This window comes from Quercus robur, chromosome 4, assembly GCF_932294415.1.
Source record: "Quercus robur chromosome 4, dhQueRobu3.1, whole genome shotgun sequence".
Lineage (NCBI taxonomy): Eukaryota > Viridiplantae > Streptophyta > Magnoliopsida > Fagales > Fagaceae > Quercus > Quercus robur.
The window spans coordinates 45,180,658-45,191,606 of record NC_065537.1 but is presented as its reverse complement, the minus strand read 5'-3'; the positions used below and the strand labels follow the sequence as shown (position 1 = coordinate 45,191,606).

At 34.6% G+C, this 10,949-nt stretch overlaps 1 protein-coding gene across 1 annotated transcript; it reads left to right on the top strand.

Annotated features, from left to right (window-relative positions):
* The first annotated feature begins 6,634 nt into the window (after positions 1-6,634).
* On the top strand, positions 6,635-7,153 carry LOC126721967 (uncharacterized). Its single transcript, XM_050425108.1, has 2 exons — positions 6,635-6,771; positions 6,913-7,153. Exons 1-2 carry the CDS (start codon positions 6,635-6,637, stop codon positions 7,151-7,153), a joined length of 378 nt encoding a protein of 125 aa, XP_050281065.1.
* Positions 7,154-10,949: the final 3,796 nt, after the last annotated feature.

The window sequence follows — 10,949 nt, the reverse complement described above, 5'->3', positions numbered from 1 at the left end:
TCTCTTCTTAAGTAGTTTTTCTGTGTTTTCGACATATATAGATCTTCAACACTATTTTAGATACTAAGATCATTCAAATCAAAGGTGTGAAAGATGATAAAAACTCATTTTAGCTCTCTTCCCCTCAAAAACTCATTCACATCAAGGTTACTATTCTTAAAATTTTTTACAACCTAGCTATAGTAAATTGTCATATTTGGCAATCTACTGTAGCTCAAATTTTTTATTTTATTATTATTTTTTTTTATAACACACTTCAATTAAAATAGCATTTCTCTCTCATATTCTCTCTCTCTCTCTCTCTCTCCCCGTGGCTTCTAATATGGTGGTCGAACAATTCCTCAATATCGATCTTGCGAGGAGGAATTCAGCGGCTGTGATTTTGGCAGGTTGTTTTTCTTTTTCTTTTTCTTTTCCTGGTTGTTGGTGGTGAATGGTGATGAGCTTGTGGGTTTGAGTGTGTGATTTTGGTGATTGGCGGTTGTGGTTGGGGGTGGTGGTGACAGTGGCAGTTGTTGTAACTGTGGTGGCTACAAGCTGGTGATTTTTTTTTTTTCTTCTTTCGATGGTGGTGGCTAGCAGTGGCTAGCCATGGGTGTGGGTGTGAATTTGCTTGGATTGAGAAGAAAGTGGTGGGGTTGCTTCAAAGAAAGGGAGAGACAAAAATTAGAAGAGAGAGAAAGAAACATATTGGGAGAATAAAAAAAATAATATTTAAATGAGGTGGTAAAAAAAATAGAATTTTTTGATATTAGGTATATTGTAAAGTGAGATGTTAAAATAGATAAAGTAGTTTTTTAAGTTGTTAAAAGCCAAAAATTTTAACAGTATTGATGTGGATGCTCTAAGAACTTTAATGACTCAATTACTTCAAAATGCATTTTGATTTAGATTTGCTAACACGAGCATTCACAATAAGGTTCTCAAAAAATATAGCTTTTAGCAACTCAAAATACTACTTTATTTATTTTAACACTCCACTTTATAATATACCCAACATCAAAGGTTTTATATTTTTTACCACTTCATTAAAATATTATTTCTTTATTATTTTTTAATTCTTCTCTATTCTCAATCTACATCTCTTCCTCCATCTTTCTTCCTCTCTCTTCTCTATGTGTATCTCTCTTCTCCCAAAAAAAAACAACCAACCCACCACTCACAACCACTGCTAGCCACCACCCAAGCCATTGCAAAACCGAAACCCACTACCACTGCCCACACCCATTACCACCAGCCACCACCGCCTACACCCACTACCACAACCACCATTGCTCACAACCTCAACCACCAACCACCAAAATCACAAACAAGTCACTGACCTAAAACCAAATCACAAACCCAAAATCAAATCACAACCAAATCTTAAACTCAAACCCACAACTGCCAAGCCACCAAGAACAAACAAATCTCAAACTTAGATCCACTGAGAACAAAAAAACAAAAACAAAAACATCAAAACCCACGAAGCCCCATGGTTAGAGAGAGGGAGAGTCAGAGAGAGTGAGAGAGAGAGGGACGATCAAGAGAGAATCGATTGGTTGACAAAGTGGCAAAGCTTGTGAACTAATTGGTCGACGACGAGCAGTGAGGCCGAGTGGAGGCATCGAGATATGGCATCTTTGCTGGGTTTGGATTTGGAGTTTAGGTGCTTCGAGTGGACTGGAGAGAGAGAGAGAGAGAGAGAGAGAGAGAGAGAGAGTGTGTGTGTGTGTGTGTGTGTGTGTGTGTTGAAACTGAAGCAAAACATCTGCAGAAGCAATTAAAGAAAACGACATCGTTTTCTATCAAAGGAAAGAAGCAGTTACAGAGGAAAAGCGACGTCGTATTGTTAAATGAAACTTTAGTTGCTGGCACGTGATTCAGGCAATTAGAAGAACATGTATTGTAATTTTATTTGTTTTCCCTTTAAGCTGTTAGATTACTTTCTGTTTTAGTTAGTTAATTTTGCTTAATCCTCGCCTAATTTTCTGGGCTTGTGTAACTGATTGCTATGATGTATAAATAGCAAATCAGTGTGTAAGATTAAGTTAGTTTTTCATTTTCTTCGTGAATACAAGTTTTGCTTTCAGAGAATATCTCTTTCCTTCTAGAAATTTCTTTCTTAATATGGTATCAGAGCAACGAGTTAGCTCAGTGACTCGCTGATTTCCTAACTCACTCTTTTCCTCCATTGTTGTTCTCCTTCAAGCTTTGATCATTGATCCTTTTTCTTTCATTGTTGATCTTTGATTGAAGTTTTTTTTTTTGTTGTTCTTGGAATTTTCTTACGAAGTATCTTCTTTGATTCTTTGCTTTGAAACTTCAATCATGGCTTCGACTTCAGATCCTACCACTCTTCCGCAAACTGTTCCACAAACAGAATCATTCTCATAGAATATTTCAAGTTCTTCAATGGCAGATGAATCAGCCAATAATCCATATTTTCTCCCTGTTGCAGAGAATCCAGGGATCATTCTTTCTTCGCAACCTCTAATTGGTCCAGAGAACTATGCTGATTGGACCAGATCTGTGTTCTTAGCCTTGAGTGCAAGGAACAAATTTGCTTTTGTTAATGGGACAATTTCCAAACCAGAGGTTACTTCACCTCTGTACAATTCTTGGTGTAGAGGTAACACCATGGTTCTTTCATGGTTGGTGAATTCCCTTTGCCAAGACCTTTAGGCAAGTGTGAGTTATATCAACACTGCTCGAGAACTATGGATTGATCTACGAGATCGTTTCTCTCAAGGAAGTTCACCTAGGCTCTATGAGTTGCAGAAGTAAATTTTGCATCTTACACAAGGTCAACTATCGGTGAGTTCTTATTTCACAAAGTTCAAAACACTCTGGGATGAATTTGCTAGTTATCAATCTTATGCTGCTTGCACCTGTATTTGTACTTGTGGATTTGATAAAACTCAAGTTGAAACTCAACAAAAAGAGCATGTTTTTCATTTTCTTATGGGATTGAATGATAGTTTTGATCATCTTACTGGTCAAATCTTGATTGCTGAGCCTCTTCCTTCAATCAACAAAGTTTGCTCTTTGATTTTACAAGAAGAAAAACGAAGAAATGTAGGTCATGGAGTTAATGTGATGGCTGAACCTACGGCTTTGTATGCTAATAATAGCTACAACCCTATTGTGGTTAGTTTGTACCTATTGTGGTCTAACTGGTCATATAGTAGACAAATGCTATAAACTTCATGGTTATCCACCAGGGTACAAACCAAAGGTGAACAGACCTACGGCAAATTAGGTTTCTGTTGGCTTTCAATCAGATGGTTCAATTGCTCAAGGGCTAAATTTCTTTCCCAATGGCAATGCCTATGGTGGTCCACAATATGCTACTAATGCTTCTGGTGTGCAGCCAGATGCAATGAGTTTCTCTCCACAGAACTTTGCTCCACAGAATTTCTCTCCACAATTCATGGCTCCATCACCACAGGCCTCTCAGTGTCCTATTTCATAGTCTCAGTGTGAACAGCTGCTATCATATATGTCTGTTCTTAAGGACAATTTTGCTTCAGGTTCTGGAGTACCATCTGCCCATCAAGCTGCAACTGTGATGGCTGCTCCTAGTGATAATCCTTCATCCAGTAACTTTGCACTCAATTTTTCAGGTAATCCCTTTTGGATTCCCCCAAATATGTCTCATTCTATTTTTTCTACTCATCTTGTAGATAGGAAAGCATTCAAATCCAGTGATTGGATCATTGATACAGGAGCCACTAATCACATGGTTCATTCAGTGACTCAATTAACTACCATAACTTCTATCTCTCAAACCTATGTCTTTTTGCCAAATGGGGAACAAGCTATGGTTACACATATAGGGACAGTCAAAGTTTCCACTACACTCACTCTCACCAATGTGCTTTGTGTGCCATCCTTTAGTTTTAACTTGATTTCAGTTAGTCAACTCACAAAAGCTTATTTTTGTTGCTTGATTTTCCTTGGAAATTGTTGTTTCATCCAGGACCTGGCTCATTGGAGCACGATTGGTCTAGGTAGAGAAAGCAAAGGGTTGTACTTGCTGCAGCAAAACTTTACTCAAACTTCTCCTTTTTCAGCCTTTGCTGCAAAATCTGCATCTTCCACCTCTTCAGATTTATGGCACACTCGTTTAGGTCACCCTTCATTTTCAAAAATGTCATTGTTGAATAAGTTTGTACCTTTTGTTTCTACAAATAAATCACAGTGTTGTGATATCTGTCATTTTGCTAAACAAAAGAAACTTTCATTTCCAACTAGTGAACATGTTTCTATTTCACCATTTGATCTTGTACATTGTGACCTTTGGGGACCTTTCTTTAAGGCAACTAATGAAGGTTAAAAGTATTTTTTTACTATTGTTGATGATTTTTCTAGATGTACTTGGGTGTATCTTCTTAAACATAAATCTGAAACTGGATCCTTGATTCCTCAATTTGCTGCTATGGTTGAAACTCAATTTGGTAAGAAATTGAAATGTATAAGGAGTGATAATGGAACTGAATTTTACTTGAAGGATTTTTTCAAAAGCAATGGTATTTTGCATCAGCTATCATGTGTTGATACCCCACAGCAAAATACCATTGCTGAAAGAAAACACCAACATATTCTTAATGTTGCTAGAGCCTTGCACCTTCAATCTCAAGTTCCTTTATCCTATTGGGGTGATTGCATTTTGACTGCTGTGTATTTAATTAATAGAACCCCTTCCAAACTTTTACATAACAAAACTCCTTATGAAATGCTTTTTAACAAACCACCTCCTTTTGAACACTTAAGATGTTTTGGTTGTCTATGTTTTGTTTCTACTTTACCCCACAATAGACACAAATTTGCATTTAGAGCTCGAAAGTGTGTTTTCTTAGGTTATCCTCATGGCATTAAAGGCTACAAGGTTTTAGATTTGGATTCTAATTCCGTACATATTTCTAGGGACATAGTTTTCTATGAAAACATATACCCTTTTGCTCAAGCTTCTTCCTCTCTTCCTTTAACTCTTAAGAGTTTTGATTTCCCTCACTCTAGTTATGATAATGGACTCCTTTGTTCATCTCCACCTTCTTATGTACCTCCAAATTCCTTTGCTGATATTTCAATTCCTTCAGCACCTTCTTTGCAACCTGTTTTAGAAACTTCAGCTCCTTTACAACCTGTTTTAGATAATTTTCCTCCTCTATCCCCTATTTTAGATCCTATTACTTCTATTGATTCAACCCCATCTGGATCATCTGATCTTGTCCTTGCTCCCACATCATCTCCATCCTTTTGTCCTAGGAGGTCTACTAGACCACATAGTCCCCCAGCCTACCTCACAGATTACTCTTGCAAGGCAGTGGTTTCTAAACTTGCTTCAGGGTTACCTTATAACATTTCAGATCATCTCAGCTATGAGAACCTTGGTAGCACCTTTTAGTCTTTTGTTATGTCAGTCACTACCACACCTGCCGAACCTGCTTTCTTTCATCAAGCAGTGAAGTCTGCTGAGTGGAGAGCAGCTATGGACAAAGAAATTACTGCTCTTGAACAAAATAACACTTGGACACTCTCTCCATTGCCCCATGGTAAGATTCCAATTGGTTGCAAATGGGTGTATAGGATTAAGTACAATTCTGATGGCACCATTGAAAGATACAAAGCTAGACTAGTTGCCAAGGGGTACACACAAACGGAGGGTTTAGACTACTCAGAAACCTTTTCTCCTGTTGCAAAATCCGTTTTTGTTCGTATGGTTTTGGCCTTGGCTGCTGTGAAAGGCTGGTTTTTGCATCAAATGGATGTAAACAATGCCTTCCTTCATGGTGACTTAGCTGAAGAAGTTTACATGTCCTTACCACCTGGCTTTCATAGCAAGGGGGAGAATCTAGTTTGCAAGTTGAATAAAAGCTTGTATGGTTTGAAACAAGCTTCTAGGAAATGGTTTGAGAAGTTTTCTACAACTATTTTAAGCATTGGTTTTGTGCAATCAAAGGCTGATTATTCCCTTTTTACACACTCTTAAGGTTCATCTTTTACCATCTTGTTAGTGTATGTGGATGACATTTTGTTAACAGGTAATGATCTTGATTGTGTCACTAAGTTGAAACAGCTTCCTGACAAGAAATTTGGTCTGAAGGATTTGAGATCATTGAGATATTTTCTTGGTCTTGAAGTGGCTAGAACGGATAAAGGGATAAGCCTAAATCAGAGGAAGTATGCTTTGGAAATACTCAAGGACACAGGTTTTTTGGGTTGCAAGCCTAGTAAGCTTCCCATGGAACAAAATCTAAGATTGTCCAAATATGAAGGAACACCTCTAGCTGATCCTGGTCAGTATAGAAGACTCATTGGAAGGCTTTTGTATTTAACATTAACTAGGCCTGACATCACTTATGCAGTGCATAGGTTAAGTCAGTTTGTTGCATTGCCTAGAGAGCCACACATGATAGCATTGAACAAGGTACTTTAATATATTAAGGCCTCACCTGGTAAAGGGATCTTCTTCTCTAGTAGTTTAGATTTGCAGATCAAATCCTTTTGTGATGCAGACTGGGCTGGCTGCCCTGATACTAAGAGATCATTGACTGGGTATAGTGTGTTTCTTGGAGATTCTCTGATTTCTTGGAGGTCAAAGAAGCAAGGGGTGGTTTCTAGATCATCTGCAGAAGTCGAATATAGAGCGATGGCCACAGTAGCTTGTGAGATTACTTGGGTTTTGCAATTGCTCAAGGATTTGAAAGTTCATCATCCAAGAGCAGCTATGGTTTTCTATGATAATCAAGCAGCACTTCATATAGCTGTTAATCCTGTGTTTCATGAGTGAACAAAACATATTGAGGTTGATTGTCATTTGATAAGAGAAAAGATACAAGAAGGGATGATCAAAACATTTCATGTTGCTAGCAATTCACAAGTGGCAGACATTTTCACTAAAGCTTTAGGTATATCTGCTTTCACTAGGTTAGTAGCAAGGTTGGGACTTATTGATATTTTTGTTCCAAAACCCTTGAAGTTTTGTTCCCAAGATCAAGTTGCTGTACAAGCAGATGCTCAGAACTTGAGGGGGAGTGCTGAAACTGAAGCAAAACATCTACAGAAGCAATTAAAGAAAACGACATCGTTTTCTGTCCAAGGAAAGAAGCAGCTACAGAGGAAAAGCGACGTCGTATTATTAAATGAAACTTTAGTTGCTGGCACGTGATTCAGGCAATTAGAAGAACACGTATTGTAATTTTATTTGTTTTCCCTTTAAGCTGTTAGATTACTTTATGTTTTAGTTAGTTAATTTTGCTTAATTCTCGCCTAATTTTCTAGGCTTGTGTAATTGATTGCTATGATGTATAAATAGCAAATCAGTGTGTAAGATTAAGTCAGTTTTTCATTTTTTTCGTGAATACAAGTTTTCCTTTTAGAGAATATCTCTTTCCTTCTAGAAATTTCTTTCTTAATAGAGAGAGAGAGATTAATGAAAAAAGGTAGCATCTTACTACAGGAAGTTGCCACTAAATTTAAGTTTGGCACCATTGATGTAGGGTCTTTTTTGGTAGTTGAGGTGCTAAAATAACTTGTGGGTTATTTTAGCACTTTTATTGTGAATGGTCTAACATAGTTTGACCCTAACAATATATATAATTTAATTGAGTGATAAAACTGTTGAAAAGGTATGTCTGTTTGAAGGTAGTTCGCTGTTTCAATAAATCCCATGGTGGTTTTTATGATTTTTTCCGAAGCAATTAAAATTGAAAGGATGAGTTGGGTTTGTATGACTTTTGCATTAAGTAGGACCGACCATACACATACACGCAAACGTGTACTTGGGCCAGAGGGACCATGACATATTGCTTTAGAAATTTAAAAGGGTGCTTTAGCTGGGGCAGGGAGTCTCTTAATTAATTAGGTCAAAGATAAAATTAAATTCAGAGAAACCTCAATCTAATGCCAGTTACATCTTATAAGGTGAACATAGAGAACCCTTGTTTAAGACAAATGGGATCTCTTCTATGCCCCCTATGAAAATAAATAAAATTAGGTTTAGTGCTGTTGGAAGCAATAATATTTCAATTAGTAAATTAAAAGAGAAAAAAATTAAAATAAACAAATAATATTAAAAAAAAGAGATTCAAATTTCAACCCTTGAGTTTTGGACTTGCATTAATCAGGAAGTTTGTGTGCGTTTGGAATGGGATGAAAAATTAAAATTAATTTCTTATTCAGTTTATTTTTGCTATTATTCATGGGCCCCACTGTACTTTTTTAACTAATTTTTACTTTTATCTACAGTACTTTTAGCAATAAATTTTCAATTTCAGCAAAATAAGCGGTATCCAAACACACTCTTAATTTTACTTTTTTTGGCTTATTAAATAAGTGTTTATTTTTTGTTTTGTATTTTGCATCTTACCTCGACTCATGGGAGATGCATTTCTCGGGAAGATTACTTTACCTTAAAATATTCTTTATTTTTTTTTGAGAAGAACTTTACCTTAACGTAAATTGGTATTCGTTCATGTCCAATTCATCAATTTTGTTTATAATTATATCAAATTCTCTAGTAGCCGTAAGAGCATGTTCTAGCTAGCATTGCAACTTTTATTAAAAGTTGGCCTATGGTGCTACTGTAATTAATTAGCTTATAGCTAGGCTTATACCCTAGAACTTCAAAGAAAGTATTAAAAGAACTAGTCTTTTATTTTTATTTTTGATGAAAAAAGAACTAGTCTTAGAATAACTCACCCAATTTCATTTTATATTAACAAAATGATATAGTTAAGAGTCTCATAATTTAGTGGTATTGCTTGTTCTCATTTATGAGGTAAATCAAGTTTTGAATTCTCTTCTTTATTGTTGCCTCATAATTTAATGGTATTGTATGTTCTCATTTATGAGGAAAATTAAGTTTCAAATTCCCTTCCCGTATTGTTACAACTTACAACTATTACATTATCCATTAAAAAAAAAAAAAAAAAAAAAAAATCAAAGGTAACAAAAGACGGAGGTAAATGAAAAACCAGTAATAAAATGGTCAATATGTTGGATGACATAAATGAGATAATCTTGAAGGGTTTGTTGCTATGGACATTAACATTTTAAGGTCGAACCATGTTAATTTTTGTGTGTACTCTCCCTCTGTCTTTAACTATTAAAATTTATTTTTAACGGTTTCTCATATATACTTATTAGGAGTAGCAAAATTCGACATGATTTATGAACTTGATATGATACGACATGAAATTAGTAGGTTATAAGCTGAGACTTAACGAGTTTGTGTTATATTCGAGTTAACATGACTGATCTATTTAATAAATATGTCGAGTTTGTGTTCAACTTATGGAACCCGTTTAACCCGTCTAACTCACTTAACTAAATAAAATTTTACCAATATATCTTTCAAATCCTAGGTATATAAACTTATTAGTTGTTATGATTTATTTTCTTTGACATATTGTGATTGATTATTTGTGGTATTGAGATATGCTTTAATTTTAAATGATTATTTTTGATGTAGTTACTTGTTAGTTTTGAATTTTATATTAACAAAATTTATTTGTTTGTTTTTTCATAGTTCAGATCAATTTGATTAATACTATTTTTTTTTTGTTTTTTGTTTTTGTTTTTGTTTTTTGTTTTGTTGTTTTTGTTTTTGTTTTTGTTTTTTGTTTTTGTTTTTTGTTTTTTTATTTTTTTATTTTTTTTTAAGCTTTGATAAAACCTAATAAACGGATCGACATGACTAATCCGTTTAATAAATAGGTCATATTAGGTAGGGGTGGAAAATTGGACATGACTCGCGAACTTGACACAACATGAAATTAGTAGGTTATGGGTTGAAGCTTAATGAGTTCGTGTCATATTTAGGTTGACACGAGGGACCCATTTGTCAAACGGGTTGGGTTAGTGTTCAACCTATGAAACTCGTTTAACACATCTGACCCGTTAAATTAAATTAAATTTTACCAATATACCTTTCAAACCATAGATATATAAACTTATTAGTTATTGCGATTTATTTTTTTTTTTTGACATATTGTGATTGATTATTTGTGATATTGACATATGTTTTAATTTTGAATGATTATTTGTGATGCAATTACTTATTAGTTTTGAATTTTATATCTAAAATATTTATTTGTTTCTTTTTTCGTAATTTTTTTTTCCATTTTGATAAAATTTGATAAATAGGTGACACGACAGACCTGTTTAATAAATGAGTCGTGTTAGGGTTGAGGAATCTTGACTCATTTAATAAATATGTCGGGTTAGTGTTAACCCATATAGTCGGATATGCATGAGTTAATACAACACAAACCTGACACACGAACACGAATTGCCACCCCTAATATTAGGGTTAAGGAATCTTGACTCATTTAATAAACGTGTTAGGTTAATTTGATCCATATAATCGAATACTTATGAGTTGACACGACACAAATTTAACACGCAAATACAAATTGCCACCTTTAGTATCATTTTTTTAATTATTTTTTTATAATCGTATACTTTATTATCATTGATAGTATCATTAACTTGTATTTTTTTTTTTTAACAATTTTTAAAAAGTTGGTATTTAACATGTGGGGACGTTGTTTACACTTTACAGAACGAGACCATCACGGGCATATGAAAAATAAAACCTTTGTTTAAAATGTTTTTGCCACATGGAATAAAAAAGATTGAAGTTTTTGAGATCCTTTCCAATGATAAAAAGAAAGATAATCGATTAGAACTTAAGCCATATGGAACACGCGGTTTGAAGAATTGAAGCATCTTCGAAGCCAAGGTACTAATTACGAAGTAATTGAAGTGAAACACAATTTTCCGTAGCAGCCCTCCCCCACTTATAGAATTAAAGGCATAATATTATATTATATTTGTTTTTTTTCAGGTGTTTTCCTTATTAGTAAAACTAGCATATTTAAATTAAAAACAATCACAATTATATTGTTCAAATTATAAATTTTTTTAGAAGAGGTTGAAATTATATATAGTATTAGTTTATA

Excerpts from the sequence above, each read along its gene's own strand:
- LOC126721967 (XM_050425108.1), top strand. The coding sequence starts at position 6,635 with ATGGCCACAGTAGCTTGTGAGATTACTTGGGTTTTGCAATTGCTCAAG. Across the intron at positions 6,772-6,912 it reads GTTAATCCTGTGTTTCATGA|GTTAGTAGCAAGGTTGGGAC; the intron begins GTGAACAAAACA and ends TGCTTTCACTAG.